This window comes from Hyaena hyaena, unplaced genomic scaffold (assembly GCF_003009895.1).
Source record: "Hyaena hyaena isolate Hyena2069 unplaced genomic scaffold, ASM300989v1 scaffold_397, whole genome shotgun sequence".
Taxonomy (NCBI): domain Eukaryota; kingdom Metazoa; phylum Chordata; class Mammalia; order Carnivora; family Hyaenidae; genus Hyaena; species Hyaena hyaena.
The window spans coordinates 1,311,079-1,327,139 of record NW_024081028.1 but is presented as its reverse complement, the minus strand read 5'-3'; the positions used below and the strand labels follow the sequence as shown (position 1 = coordinate 1,327,139).

General features: G+C 37.9%; 1 protein-coding gene across 3 annotated transcripts in view; it reads right to left on the bottom strand.

Moving 5' to 3' along the window:
* Positions 1–350: 350 nt before the first annotated feature.
* The window catches only part of LOC120244908 (protein argonaute-3), a 127,465-nt gene continuing 111,754 nt past the window's right edge, over positions 351–16,061 (bottom strand). For all 3 annotated transcript variants that reach the window (XM_039251692.1, XM_039251693.1, XM_039251694.1), the window contains 5 exons: positions 14,920–15,114; positions 14,448–14,582; positions 10,076–10,177; positions 2,773–2,972; positions 351–2,248 (listed from right to left, as the gene is read on the bottom strand). In XM_039251692.1, the coding sequence (XP_039107623.1) occupies positions 2,140–2,248; positions 2,773–2,972; positions 10,076–10,177; positions 14,448–14,582; positions 14,920–15,114 (741 nt within the window). In that variant the 3' untranslated portion in view covers positions 351–2,139. The remainder of the gene's footprint in view (positions 2,249–2,772; positions 2,973–10,075; positions 10,178–14,447; positions 14,583–14,919; positions 15,115–16,061) is intronic.

Here is a 16,061-nt window from a genome sequence, read left to right as displayed (position 1 = left end):
ATGACCTTGATTTTGACAGCTCTATAATACTTTTTAATACCTTAAAATGAAATCAATAAAACCAAAGTTTTGTAAAACTTTTTCTGTAGTTCAGTGATTTAACTCATTTAAAATGATCAAAGTCCTAACCTCCTTTGCCAACCATAACCCTAATTTTAAAAGGAAAGTTATACTGGTGATAAATTGGCAAAAAATGTTTTAAAAATATCATTTTACATTTTCTTAATTCATTTTCATAAATAAAAACGGGCACCTAACCAGTATAATTGTTCGATAAACATGATCTATTTTCAAAAAATTAAATGTCTTCTAAATCTTAAGTTATTCACTGTCATTTTTTTTAAAAGTTGGCTCCACACCCAACACGGGGCTTGAACTCACAACCCCAAGATCAAAAGTCACATGCTCCACCAACTGAGCCACTATTCGCTGTCATTTCTTAAAGTTCAACTCTATCTCTAATATTTAAGATCAGACTCATTTAGGAAATTTAACTTCCTTCATTTTCATTAGGATTTTTAAAAGACATGCTTTAAACTTGAAAAATTACAAAACTTTCCTTCTGAAATTAAGGCTGTATTACTTTGCCCTTTTAAAATCATGGAGGTGTCTGTTTCTCCACCTATCTGTGGTAAAGAAATCAAACAGACACACCTTTCCTTTAAAACTGCTTATTGCACTAAAAGACAGCAAAACACGTTGTCAGTTCTTAAAATAAACATGATTACATTTCTATAAAAGATGTTGCCAATACAGTTCTCTAATTAAAGCACTATTCTAATAAATATAAAAGAAAAGGAAGCTGTACTTCAAAACACATACATATATATTTATATATACACACATATATATAAAAATATATATATGAAAATCACATTAAGGTATGAGAGGCAGCAAGTAAACTAGCAAAAAAAAAAAAAATTAAAATTAAAAAACCCTCAGCAACCCCTTCTCTCTTTCCACTCAATTTCAGAGGCCTCAACCCTAAAGAGTTTCCATCATTTAAAATATTTGCCCTTTACAAAAGCTGTAAGGGACTTTCATGTAATACCCATAGAAACAGAAGGCTTTAGAATTCATCACTTACAGAGAAATTTCTGAGTTACAACTTCTGACAAGGCTTTATATTTATAGCAGCTTTAACAAACTAAAGAAAAAGAATAGTTTAAGAGAATAGTTCAAGATTGCTACTGCTTATGTACACATTGCACAAATGGCAAATGTAAGTTCAGAGCAGGAGGGGGCAGACACTCTCATAGAAACTTCATATATATGTGTGTATACACACACACACACACACACACACACGTGTGTGTGTAATAATTTTGTTTAAGAAAGCAATTATCAAGAATTGAGGACTCAGAATTGTGTATGAGAAGAGACAGGAGTAGGGCGTGCAAAATAAAAATAAAAATCTAGTTTGCCATGCTTCATATCCAAATGAACCAGATACATGAACATGTGAATGTCACTGGTAGCATCATCAGGAAAAAAAATGTAGGTGATGAGGTGAGGGAGGTAGAGAGAAACAAAAGGGGTGGTAGGAGGATGATAAAAGGGGAAGAAAGCTCCCAGATGGAATGAACTATAAAATACAGACACATATATATCTACTATCACTGTAGATCCAGATATATATGCATATGAAGTATACATGTATATATTTAAAATATACACAGATACCTTTCACAAGAATACATGAATGCACATTAATTTTTTTTGCACACATAATTGTGAACAATCACTTTGATTATTCATGTAAGGTGTGTTTTTTTTTTAAACCATCATTTACTTTTTCTTTACTTTTTTTTGCAAAGATAGTTGTGCTGCCAAGCAACTTGAGGTAAAGGCATTAAAAGGGTTAGACTACAAGAAAGTGAAAACAAAATGATGGCGATACTTCCTAAGGAGACCGCACAAAAAAGCAGTTGGCTGGTTTCATATTGCATAATGGTGCTGTGTTCCTTGATGAAGTAAACAATCTTCCTTATATTAACATAAAAATCAGACCCTGGTCCCCACACAGTGTTGGTTGCTGTATGGCTGGAGGCATTCCCACTCAACTGACTCCACTGGAAACATACGCTGTATGTCAATGCATCTCTCAATTCTTCCTCTCAGAGAATATTCTTGGACTTTTTAAGCAAAGTACATTGTGCGTAAGGTATCTTGGTGAATCTGTACAGCCTTGGCAAGAGCTTGTGGATCTCGCCCATTGCTCTGTCCTGAAACATGACTTCCTTCAGCGCTGTAAGAGAAGTGGCAATGAACACAAGAACAAACCCTATTCTGATGCAGTAATTTTGAAAAATATTACTTGCAGAAAATTTCAAAACTATTTAAAAATATTTTAAAAAATAGAGGCTGACCTGATGAACATTTCTATCACCCACCTTCAATAATAGTTAACCCAAGGCCAATTTTGTTTTACTTCTCTCACCTCCCCAGGATGGTTTAGAAGCAAATCTCAGACATACCATCATTCTGTCTGTTAGCAATGATCTCTCCCTTGAATTAATCTGGTAAAGCAACTAAATCACTATACCATTCTAGTACTAATAAGCCTAAGGTGCACATTTTAATGGAACCCTTATCTTGGGCAGTCAGTTCTGCCTATCCTTGCTTTTCATATGGACTGCTGAGTCCTCTAACAGCTTGTGGCAGAGGCACATACATGGAAACACTTAGAAGAAATTTCACAAGAAAATCCTAACATGCTGACTCATACTTGGTTTTGGGTGAGAATGTGTTTTTGTTGTGCTTTTATATTACCTGTCATGTTCTTTGTCCACAAGATGATATCTGGCTCTGAACGCTACCAGGTGAGCATAATACGCTGGTGCAGGTATAGAAACAGATCTTGTACAGCGCACGTAAGTGTGGCAGAGCTGGTAAGTCAGCAGCTGAAGTTCATCTGCAGTAAAGCAGTTATCATCCCATAAAACATGATAGTGTGAAGGACGGCTGGTACCCTGTAGAGAAGGCAATGGCATATTCTGTTGATTTTTAAACATTTAAAATAAATACTCATCACGGACTAAGTTATAACTAAGCTCCGTACATTAGTAAAAATAAAACATACTCTATTTATTTAATTGATTCTGGGTATATATCCAAAAGAAGTGAAAGCAGGGACTCAAACAGGTATCTGTACACCCTTGTTCATAGTAGTAGTATTCACAATAGCCCACAGGTGGAAGCAATTCAAGGCTCCAATGATGGGAGAATGGGTAAAATGTGGTATATATACAATGGACTATTATTTAGCCTTATAAAGGAAGAAAATTCTGACACTTGGACAAACCTTGATGACATAATGCTAAATGAAATAAACCAGTCACAAAAGGACAAATACTGTATGAATCACTCATATGAGGTAAATGGAGAAGTCAAATTCAGAAAGACAGAAAGGGCAATGGTGGTTGCCAGTGACCAGGGGTGTGGGGGGGAAGGGCAATGAAGTTAAGTGTTGATGGGTATAGAGTATCAAGGAAGATGAAAAAGTTTGGAGACAGATGGTGGTATTGCTGGACACAATATGAATATACTTAATGTGACAGAACTGTACACTCAGAAATGGTTAAAATGGTAAGTTGTTATTAAGTTTTACTATAATAAAAAACCCAGAACGTTTAGTTGAGTTCCTCTGTATTAGATACTATGTTAGATGCTGCAGATTCAAAGAAAAACAAAGTCAAAGGTTTCCTTTCTTTTGGAAAACATAATTTAGTAGAGGAGTTACAGCATCTACAATAAAAAAAAAAAAGCTAATAAAAGCTATAGTACTACTGGCACTTAGTCGTATTATGAGAATACCAAAGGAAGTAATTATGGGGGTAAGCCTTGGTTCTTCACCAAGGGGAAGGGGAGAGAGTGAGATTTTGCCATTTTTGGGTGGTTAGGGTGAGGAGATGCCAGAAAGAATAAACAGGCTTACCAAAAACACAGGGGGAATACCTAACAGACTCGTATGAGCAGAGTATGGTGCACAAAGGAAAAAAGATGAAGTCTGAAAATAAAGTTTGGAATCAGATTGAATGACATGCCTCAGAATTTGGACTTCTACCTATAGGCAGCAGGGAAAGTACTGCATATTGGTTTTTTTGGTGTTTTTTTAAACAAGAGAGACTTTAGTGGGATGAGACTAGGGTTTCATTAAAGTAACAGCAATAACATGGAGGTTGGATTAGGAATAGTAAGAAACTTGGGCACCTGGGTGGCTCAATCGGTTAAGCATCCAACTTCAGAGCAGGTCATGAACTCATGGTTCGTGAGTTTGAGCCCTGTGCCTTGGATTCTGTCTCCTTCTTTCTCTGCCCCTCCCCCGCTCACACTCTGTCTCTCTCTCTCTCTCCCCTCCTCAAAAATAAATAAACATTAAAAAGAAAAAAAGAAAAGAAACAGGAAGAGACTGAAAGCAAGGGGAGCAGCCAGGAAGCTGGTGCATTAGTTTGAGCATGAGATGATGAAGAGCTGAACTAAGAAATGGCAGTGGCAAGGGAGAAAAGGAGAAAAAGGAGTTAATACTTTAACAAGTATTTGAGCATCATTTGTTAGACACTGTGCAAGATTCCAGTAGAATTTGAATTTCAGTAAGAATAAATTAAAACACACACACACAGGGGGACCTGGGTGGCTCAGTCGGTTAAGCGTCCGACTTTGGCTCAGGTCATGATCTCATGGTTCATGGGTTCAAGCCTCATGTCGGGCTCTGTGCTGACAGCTCAGAGCCTGGAAGCTGCTTCCAATTCTATGTTTCCCTCTCCCTCTTCCCCTCCCCTGCCTGCTTTCTGTCTCTCTCCCTCTCAAAAATAATCCAAAAAAAAAAAAAAAATTAAACACACACACACACACACACACACACACACACACCATACACCTAATAATGTTGATGTCCAGCTTTAAATCTCTTAATGGCTTTCCAATGCACTCTAAAATCCAGGTGCTCATCTCTGCCTGACAAGGCCTGTATAATTCAGCCCAGGCTAGTCTAACTTACCCTCATGCTGCGGTCACAGCCTCCATTTGATTCCGTCAATGAATAACGTTTTTTTTTTCTACCAAAGAGCCTCTATGTGCCTCTGGCAGGGATTTTCTTCCCCTTCTTGGCTTGATTAATTCCTACTTATTCCTCTTCACTTTATCTTCAATGTCATTTCTCAAATGTGATCTCCCAACCTATATCAGGTCCCCACTAAAATCTCTTTCTGGCTTTACTTTTCCTTTATTAGGCTTATTCCAATTTATAAATATGTATTTGTGAGATTACTTACTTAGTAGGTCTCCCCCTCTCCCTTATAAACTATAAAAATGAGGGATTGTATTTATTTGTTCACTCTGTATACCTAACATCAATACCTATCTTCTAGGAGGTAGACACAATAAATATCTGTTGACTGAATGATAGAGTACTCAATGAATGAGTAGCCTCTGTCTTTTGGGACCTTATAGACTAAGTGGGAGAGGGAGAGAAACAGAAGTATGGTTACAATGCTGTCTAATGAATGCCACAAAGAGGCATGCATAGGGTGCTCAGGCAGTGTAGAGGAGGGACATTTGTCTTGGGAAAGGATATTAAGAAAGGCTCTGGGAGGAGCTGATGCTCAAGATGAGTCTTAAAGGATGAATAGGAGTAAGTTTGGGAAGTAATAATTAAGGTAAGGGAGCGACATGGGCAGGAGAGAGCTATGAGAACTACCTAAAGACAGTTTAGAATTGCTGCAGTCTTGTGTTTATGTGTGTTTGTGTATGTGAAAGGGAGGAGATAGAGAGGAGGAGGAAAAGAGAGGAAAGGAGGAAGGAATAGGAGAAAAAAGCAAGACAGACTGAGGGTGTAGCAGAAGTGAAGACAGCAGAATGTAGACATCAGGACTTGAGTATGCATGATGTCCTAAGAAAATGAGACTTTAACTTCAATGGATATGTAGCACTAAGTAGATGAATGATAGGGTCTTACTTATGTTTTAATTAATCTGAGGGAGAACAGATTAAATGAGGGCAGTCATTCTGCAATTGTAGAGGAAAAGTAATAATGAGAGCTGGAACAAAGCAGCGGAAGTGAGGATGAGAAAAGTCTGAGAGTGAGATGGTAAATTCTACAGGGTTGAGGAGTAGATTAGAGAAGGGTGGCAGGTGAGAGGGTGTAAGTCAAAAACAGCCTCAAGGTCTGGAAATTAGAAGAAAAACTGTGTCTGTAAAAAGATTCCAAACTCATAAATATTTTAACTTAAAAACTTAAGCTAAACCAAGAACAAATGGGAAGGCAAGATGAAAAGAGAAAAATGTGCATTGAAGTCAAATGGTGGATGGTTCCAATGAGTGAGTGACAACAGTATCAGATGTTGGAGAGTTCAAGGAGCAGCAGTGGCAGGTTGGTATAAATTGAAGAGGACACAGCCAATTGTAGTCTCTTCTGTTCTTAATGTAAACATTTTACAGAAATATAAATACACAGAGAAAAGCACATGGACCATAAGTGTACAGAATGAGGAATGTTCACAAATACCCACGAAAATACCCATGAAACCAGCACCCAAATCAAGAAGTTGAACATTAACTGCAATCAAGAAATCCCTTTGTGCCCTTCTGTGGTCACCATCCTGTCTACCCTGCCCCTGGTAACTGAACTTTTAACATTATAGGTGACATTGAAGATTATATCTGCTTTTGAACTTTATAATAAATCACATCATCAGATCACAGACATGTGCCCTTCGGGTATGACTTCCTTGGTTTGACACTGTTTGTGAAATCCATCCATATTGTTGCAGCATTCTCTTTGTTGTAGAATATTTTGTTGTATAAATATACACTATTTCTCCAATCTACTGACTGTGGGCATTTGAACTGTTTGTAGTTTCTGGCTATGACCAGTGCTTCTATAAGCATTAACATACTGTCCTTTGGTGAACATAGATATGTATTTCTGTTGGCTATCTTGGAGTAGAGATCCTGGGTCATAGAGTATGCATGTATTTAACTTCAGTAGATAGTGACAGTTTTCAAAAATGTTCATGTTAATTTACACTCACACTGGCAAAATGTAAAGTTTCAGTTGTTCTTATATCCTTAATATTGTTTGTCTCTTTAAATTTCAAGTGAGTGTCTTTAGGCTCTTGTTTTAAGAATAGTTTGGTTACAAATGGAAGAAATATATGAGAGAATAACTTGAAAGGAAATACAGGATCAAGGAACTGTATATTAGGATGGGGAAAGTGTCAGCTAAGGGAATGGGATCAGAATCTTGGAATAGACTGAAGATGAGGAAGAAGGGTAACTGGTGAACTGAGACCAACTTGAGTCAGGCAAGAGTGAATGTGAACAACACTATAACTGAACATTTCCTCCTGTGAGAAAGGAGAGAAGAAAGCAGGCATCACTGACCGTATAATTTCTTAGTAAATTATAATTTCTTAGTAAAAGGAAGCGGTCATGTTCTGAGTGTCAGGGCAAGAGACCAAGGTTAGAGACCCATGGAAAATGGTATTAAGAGCTAACAAAAAGAAGAGTCAAAGGATTGTTAAACAATAGTGAAGGATATCTTTGAAGTTGTGGTGATTTGTATCAGGAAATTTTAATTTAGGACACTGCCTGCGATTCCTCAACAGGGAGCATTTATCTCTTTAGGAGAACTCCCTTGGAGGCTCAGAGGGGTCCCAGGCTCCCTTCAGTTAACACATTTCTAACAGTATGTCAGGTGGCGTTTTACTCCCCTGCTGTCCTGGAATTTCAACGAGGGTCCGAAGGAGAGGACTAAAGGTGCTGGGCATCTCACACTCTTAAGAATTACCAATATTTGGAGCCAGCCACTTCTCCTCAAGGGCTCACTGAGAAGAGCCAGGTCAGGACAGGTCTTACCATCAGTTCCCTGGCTCTGGCCTCTTCTCACCTAATTCCCATCCTCCCAGTAGATGAAAAGACTACACGTTTTGTGAAAACCTGGAACTGCAGTTGTGAGGAAAGGTATACTCTCTCCCATGAAGACACAATAATGGGAGCTCCAGAAGAATTCATTATAAAGATAAGAGCCCGCTGGAAAGGGAGACTTTTATCTCATGCCCCAGCTGGACATTTCCTGAGCTCAGAGCCCACAGGCCCACTCTGCCAACTCCATAGGGCTGGAATGGTGAGAATTACTGGAAACAGTTTTAGGAGCCTAAGGGAATGAAAGTGAGCAGAAGAGCAGGAGCTCCTAAATACTAGCAGACTGGCAGCAATACCAGATGAGTTAGAGTACCTGAAGGAGGAGGGGAAAGAGGTATCTCAGAATCAGTCCATGGTCCCCACCTCTACTCAAAGTTACCAGGACCAAAGCTCTAGCCTGATCTGGGCTGGTAAAGGGTGAAAGGAAGCAGCAAGCTTTGACTTGATTTGTAAACTTAAGTTTTAAAAATGAGTGGGAATTTTACCTCAAAATAAAACGCAGAAAGGAGGAAACAGTACCAATAAGACCAATAAAAGAGTCAAAAGTTATGGAATTTCGTCAAAATGTTGTTGAAGGGTCTGTTAATCACTGATAAAGTTAAAAATAATGACATGAAAAAATATTCTTTTATAGTGGTTAGAAATGATTGGGTTTTTAATTTTGGCTGGCAAAAAACAAAGACTCCTAAAACAAAACAGAACAAAGACTCCTGTTTTTATCTCTGAGAAGTTTGAAAATTCTAAAAAAGGTGACGAGATGTGTAAAAAAACATCTTTAGTCCTTGTGAAATGTTCCTGGTTACTTGCTGACTAGAACAAAGTTTCAGGTTAGGGTCCTAAAAGAAGACTGGTCCCTAAAACTGCTGGTTAAATAAACTATGGAAATACCTGTGTCTTTAAGATTCATAATGACCATTTATTTGCCTATCAGTGGTATACAAAAATTTACAGTAAAAAATTCTGTTTAACCAGCATCTCCAGAATTCATCTGAACAGCGCATCTTTTTTTCTTTCCTGTAATATTTATTGAGGAGTCATAGCAGTAGTGTTCCGTGGGACACATGGGCAGAGACACTAGGTTAAAAAACATGTGCTCCAATTTCCAGAGATTTTATTTCTGGAAGGTACTTTTAACTTTGTTTTGCTAAATGACTGTTACCACCCACAGTGGAAATGTTTAACACTGATTGTGAAGAGAAGCAGATATAAAAACACAGATGAATGAGTGGGATAATAATTTTAAAGCTGTTAAGAGTGGAACAAGGGTTAGTGTATGAGGGACATACAAAGCTTTAAGATACAGCTGTTCAGTATAGTGCATCTTCCCTGAAATTTGTTTTAATCAATGGCAAGTAACCTAAAATATTTGACATTTTGTCAGGCATCCTCGGAATGTGGGTTCACCCTGTTGTTGAGAAGTTCAAGGAGCACTGAATTAGTTTATGTTTGGGGCATCTGGGTGGCTCAGTTGGTTAAGCGTCAGACTTCGGCTCAGGTCACGAACTCACGGTTCATGAGTTCGAGCCCAACATAGGGCTCCACGCTTACAACTTGGAACCTGCTCAGAATTCTTTCTCTCCCCATCTCTCTCTACCCTTTCCCCACTCAAGCTTACGCTCTCGCTCTCTCAAAATAACTAACTAAATAAATGAAAGAGAAGATTCATTTAAAATAAATAAAGCTTATGTTCTACTAAGTAATAAAGCTAACAGATTAATAACGTGATTTTATGAAAAAAGTAAGGTTCTTAAAATTATTTCATTGAAACTTAAAGCTGCAAATTTATTTAAACTTCCACATGCTCAATATCTGCCAATAAATACCGAAGTTCTCTATGAAGTAATATTATAAAAAAGAAGCAACTGTCAAAGGAAGAATCAAGTACTTTAACATTTTTGAAGTTTCAGGTTAAATTGAGGACCCAGTTTGGAGAGATTCATTCTATTAAACTACTCATATTCTGGTATTTTACTAGAAGTAAGCCCCTCCCCTCAAGGTAAGAAAGGGGAAGAAATTTATTTACTGTAAGTTTCATCTAATTTCATATGGAAACAATTTAGAGTGCAGAGAACAGTGTTTCTCTCAATTAAAAGAACATACGCAAGAATGGAAGTTCTTGAATTAGAACATTTCACCGGAAGTGTAGGCTTACCTGTATTCCCGCATGGCTACAGAGGTAAAAATCAAACTCATATGGATGTGTAATGTCTGTATCAACTGTTGTTCCAGCTGGGATATTGCCACTTCTTCCAACCTAGATTATTTGGTCAAAGTTTAAACAAACAAGACAAAGGTAAAGAATGTATCTAAAAGCACTTTAAAAAATGTGTAAATATAATAGACTGATCCTGTGTTTCACTACTTTTAGCTTGAAATATTACTTGAGCAGGCATGAACAGCAGACCTTATTCTAGTCCTGGTTCCTATTCTTTTTTTTTAAATTTATTTTTAATTTTTTTCTTAAATAGTTTATTGTCAAGTTGGTTCCCATATCCTGGCTCCTATTCTTACATGGTGCTGAAAGTGAGAGCTGATAAACAACAAAGAGTTACTAGTGTCTGTTGGTGCTTAGCTAGCAGGTGATCCCAACATGGGTGGAACACAAAAAATTTTTTAAAAAATTACTTTAGGGCGCCTGGGTGGTTCAGTCAGGTAAATCTCCAAGTCTTGGTTTCAGCTCAGGCCATGATCTCACGGTTTGGGAGATTGAGCCCCAACAGACTGTATGCTGACCTTGTAGAGCCTTGGGATTCTCTCCCTTTCTCCCCCTCCCCCAAAAGAAATAAAAATAAAAACCAAAAAACCCAAATCTACTTTAACTGCTCCAACTTATGGTACCTGTGAACAGCAGGCACTCTTGAATGTGTAATTTATGGAAACTAGCATTTTCCTTGGAAAACACTATATTTTTAGAGAGCAAGAATGCTGATAACATCAACAGTAGTCACCATGTGCCAGGCACTTACCATACATTATTTCTAATCCTAATAATCCCATGAGTCAGGTATTATTCTCACCTGTTTGGGAAACCTGGGTTCAGGAATATGAAATAATTTGCTGAACAGCACACAATAAAGGACAGGACTGGTAGTGAAATATGGGACTGACTGCAAAGGCCCTATTCCTTTTATTTCATACTAGCAGTTTCAACATCTTGTAAGGAAGCCAACATTATGCATGGAGACGATGCGAATATGACTGAAATGGCTCAAAATTTCTGATAGTGAAAGGCTTTTTAAAAAAAGTTTATTTATTTTTGAGAGATCAAGTGAGCACAAATGAGTGAGGGGCAGAGAGAGGGAGACAGAATCTGAAGCGGGGTCCAGGCTCTGAGCTGTCAGCACAGAGCCCGATGTGGCGCCTGAACCCACGAACTGTGAGATCATGACCTGAGCTGAAGATGAACGCTCAGCCAACTGAGCCACCCAGGAGCCCCAAAAGGTTTGTAATAAAACACTTTAAAATGCATATGTATACTCACCTCTACCTCTGTATGTCTAACATTTAAAACCAGTAATTCTAAGTCTAGGTTTATAGGTTAGCAAATTAAAACTACTTTATTGACTCAGACATTCTTTCTACATGCAAGGGACTACAATCAGGTAGTGGCATGAGTTATAGCTGTGTAGCTATGTTATAGCTAGCCTTCACTAAGCACAAAAAAAAGAAAACACTTCATAATCAACTAAATTATGCCTGTTCTTAATACACAAATCAAATTAACATACATAAAGTTTTACTTTACTTACAGAGGCAGAATGGGTTCATATCACAGCTTCACCGGTTTCTAGCTGTGCTAACTAGGGGATAGTATTTTACCTCTTTGTGCTGGTTTCCTCATTTATAATTACCTCTCATCTATTATTAGTATTTAGAGCAAAGGTGAAAGAGAAGCAGACAAAGGAAGGACTAGCATGATTAAACATTAGATGCTAGTAATCATTAAATCTAACTTAGGTTTTCCTAATTCTGCTTTTGAAGGAACATCTGGTTTTTCAGGTACAAAAATGTATGTAGAAATTTGGGGCAAAGCCCACAATAAAAAACTAACACTACTCTACTCTCTCTCTAATAAGAGAGGTTAATAGTGGTTATGAGCATTCTGGTGCCAGAGTGCCTGATTTGTGCCTGATTGGAGTCCTAGGCTCTACCAATGACTAGCTTTGTAACCTTGTTCTTTAACCTCATATGCCCCCGTTTCTTCCTGTGGAAAATGATGATAATAATAAATACCTCATAGTGTTGTGAGGATTAAATTAGTTAAATTTGTAATAAATACCTAGAACAATGTCTGCTATGATGATTTCTTCTCCTCTATCATTGCCACCATCACCACGACTCTACAACCAACTAACATTTACTGTGTGCTTCGTATGTATGTGCCAAGCACTGTCTTAGGTATATTACATATTTTTATTTATTTAATCCTTTTAACAAATAAAATAAGGAAGAAATTACTATCACTCAAACCTTGCTGGGATGGAAACAGGCACAGAGATGTTAAGTCACTTTCCCAAAGTTAGGCAGAGAGTGTAACCAAAGACAAAATATATCCCAAACCCAACATACACTTCTCTCTGTCTTTTCTGTTGAACCCTTCCCCCAAGGAGACACTAACACTTGCAATTCTCAGATTTCTCTGCTCCATGGTTTGAAGGATGGGGACAGAGCACTGGAAATGACAGCAAGACTGCTACTTCCCTATGCTGCATGGAGACAAGAATACAGATTTCCCTAGATATTTACACCTCCTCCTCATTATAAATATACATAGTCATACTACAAAATATAAAAAAGAATTCTGTGAGGGGCCACCTGGCTGGCTCAGTCAGTAGAGCATGCAACTCTTAATCTCAGGGTAGTTCAAGACCCATATTGGGTACAGAAATTACTTAAAAATAAATAAAATCTTGGGGTGCCTGGGTGGTTCAGTCATTAAGCATCCTATTCTTGATTTCGGCTCAGGTTGTGATCTTGTGGTTCCTGAGATCAAGCCCTGTGTTAAGCTCTGCAGAGCCTGCTTGGGATTCTCTCTCTCCTTCTCTCCCTGCTCCTCCCCTGCTTGCACGTGCACGTGCACGTGCACGTGCTCTCTCTCTCTCTCTCTCAAAATATATAAACAAACATTAAAAAACCAAAAAAGAGACATTCTGGGATGTCTGGGAAGTTCAGCTGGCTAAGTGTCTGACTCTTGGTTTTGGCTCAGGTCATGATCTCCCAGTTTATGAGAGTTTATGAGATTGAGTATGAGATTGAGCCCCTGTCTAGCTCTGTGCTTAGTGTGAAGCCTGCCTGGGATTCTCCCCCCCCGCCCCCCCCCCCCGCCTCGCTCCTCCACAGCTAGCACTCATTCTCTCGGTCTTAAAACAAATACACATTATAAAAAAGGAGACATTAAAAAATAAAATCCTTTATTTAAAAATTTTTTAATGTTTATTTATTTTTGAGTGAGAAAGAGACAGAGTGTGAGCATGGGAGGAGCAGAGACAGAGGGAGATATAGAATCTGAAGCAAACCCTAGGGTCTGAAATGTCAGCACAGAGCCTGATGTGGGGCTCGAACTCATGAACCGTGAGATCATGACTTAAGCTGAAGTCAGAGGCTTAACCAACGAAGCCATCCAGATGCCCCCAAAAAATAGAATCTTAAAAAAAATTCTGTGAATTTTAAAGGAAGCATTATTTAAAAGTTGGATTGCATAAATTTCCACTAATCACTCTAGAAAGTCCCTAGATTAAAAAAAATTTTTTTTCTAATGCTTATTTAGAGAGGGAGAGAGAGTGAGAGAGCATGCGCACAAGCAGGGGAGGGACAGAGGGGGAGAGACGCAGAATCCAAAGCAGGCTCCAGGCTCTAAGCTGTCAGCACAGAGCTCAATGTGGGGCTCAAACCCATGAACTGTGACATCATGACCTGATCCGAAGTTGATACTTAACCAAATGAGCCACCCAAGTGCCCCAAGTCCTTAGCTTTTAAAAAAACTAATTTTTATAAAATATTTTAAAAAATGAATGTATCTTATTCCCTTTGAACATTCAAGACATACTGGAATAGAAAGAACAATTTTAAAACTATGAGCTTCAGGGCACTTGGGTGGCTCAGTCAATTAAGAGTCTGGGACTCTTGATTTTGGCTCAAGTCATGATCTCTGGTCACTGAGATTGAGCCCTGCTTAAGATTCTCTCTCTCCCTCTCTTTCTGCCCCTCCCCCACTCTCTCTCTCAAAAAATATTAATAAAATTAAAAAATGATTTTCCCATCCTTAACAAAAAAACAAAACAAAGAGTTTCTTCACAATAACAAAAAGCATTAACAGGGTTTTAAATACTTGGAGCATTAACAGAAATTCTAGAAAATTAAAAAGTAACAACCTATTTGGATGCTTTTATACTCATCATCTGCTATGCTGAAATCTGCTACTATATATTGGAACCTTTGGTTGGCAGAGAGCCTCTGGTAAGTGCTCTATGAGCTATCTGAGGTAAGTCTGTCTTATAACAGCATTACAACAGATGTAAAATTACCCTTTCTGTCCTATCAGCACAAAACAATCGAGTGTGATGTCTCTTCTGAACTACAATGTAGGTTATTCCAGGTTGATAGTCTTTTTCCAAACTGATGCAGGCTTCTCGAATTGCTAGTAGTTCATAATATAATACCTAGAGGAGATGGAATGGAAAGATTTGATATAGTCAGGTGTTCTCTTATACATACTTCAAAGTAAGATCATAATTTAGTTTCCAGATTTCTTAATCTTATCACCTATAGTTAAATATACTTCTTTATTATATCTTAAATATTATCAGAGCATGATCTTAGCAATCAAGGCTTACACATCCATAGTAAACTTTTTAGAAGGGAAAATCTAAAGCAGCATCAAATTTTGACTTTGAGAATTTTCAACCTAATTAAGGCTTCTAACTTTAGAACTAGATACCATATTATAAACATAGTATCTGATTTAACCACAGAATGATGAGATCCCAGACAACCAACCTGCCTAAACTGTCCCTCTGAAACACCATCCCGATAAAAGATGATACGAGTAGGTTTGAACCGAGTTGACTTATAAAACTGAATGAGAAGTTCTCGAACCATGGAAGCCAAGTCCTGGATGATCTCTTGTCGGGGTCTCTGAACTCTTACTGTGGCACAGTACCTGCTTGGATGGGCATCCATACTACCTACAACCTAGGTTGGAAAAAGTAAAGAAAAATAGAAATTAAGACAATCAAATGTCCATGAAAACGAATTTTACAATAAAAAAATCAAAAAGCAGCACATGGACTTCACTTAGTTTACTATAACCTTATTATTTATCACTGTTTATTTTCAAAGTAATAAAAAATCAATAATTCCTAGTGAAGAAGAGAATAAAATATCCAATATAGGGTCAAAAACTATTTTCTAGGGAACTTGGCTGTCTCAGTTGGTAGATGTGTGACTCCTGATCTCAAGGTTTTCGAGTTTGAAATCGCACATTGGGTGTAGAGATTACTTAAAAATAAAATCTTTAAAAACAAACAAAACTATTTTCCTATGAGTAGGTTGAACTTTACATTACAAAAAAAATCTGTTTTTAGTTTTCACTCTACGTCCAAAGTGGGGCTCAAACCCATGACACTGAGATCAAGAGTCACATGCTCAGGGTCCCTGGGTGGCTCAGTTAAGTGTCCAACTTTGGCTCAGGTCATGATCCTGCGGTTTGTGAGTTTGAGCCCCGCATCTGGCTCCTCACGGACAATGTGGAGTCTGCTTGGGATTCTCTCTCTAACCCACCATTTTCCCACTTGCCCGTGTGCTCACTCACTTGCTCTCTCTCTGTCTCTCAAAATAAATAAACTTAGGGAAAAAAAAAAGAGTCGCATGCTCTATTGACTGAACCAACCAGGTGCTCCTGCACTTTACATTTAACAAGATTCTAATTTATAGATGTTGTTAGTATATCTAGAGATTAGTAAGGAAAGAAACAAAAAGACATTATTAAAGAGAGTAAGTGAAAGGAGATAAGTATAAAGTGGATCCATTCAAACCCTTGATTTCTTTGTATCTTTTACTCATAGACCTACTGTAGCATAATCGCTGGAACTTGAATCTTTTTGAAAAATGTTTATTTATTTTGAGAGAGAGTGAGAATA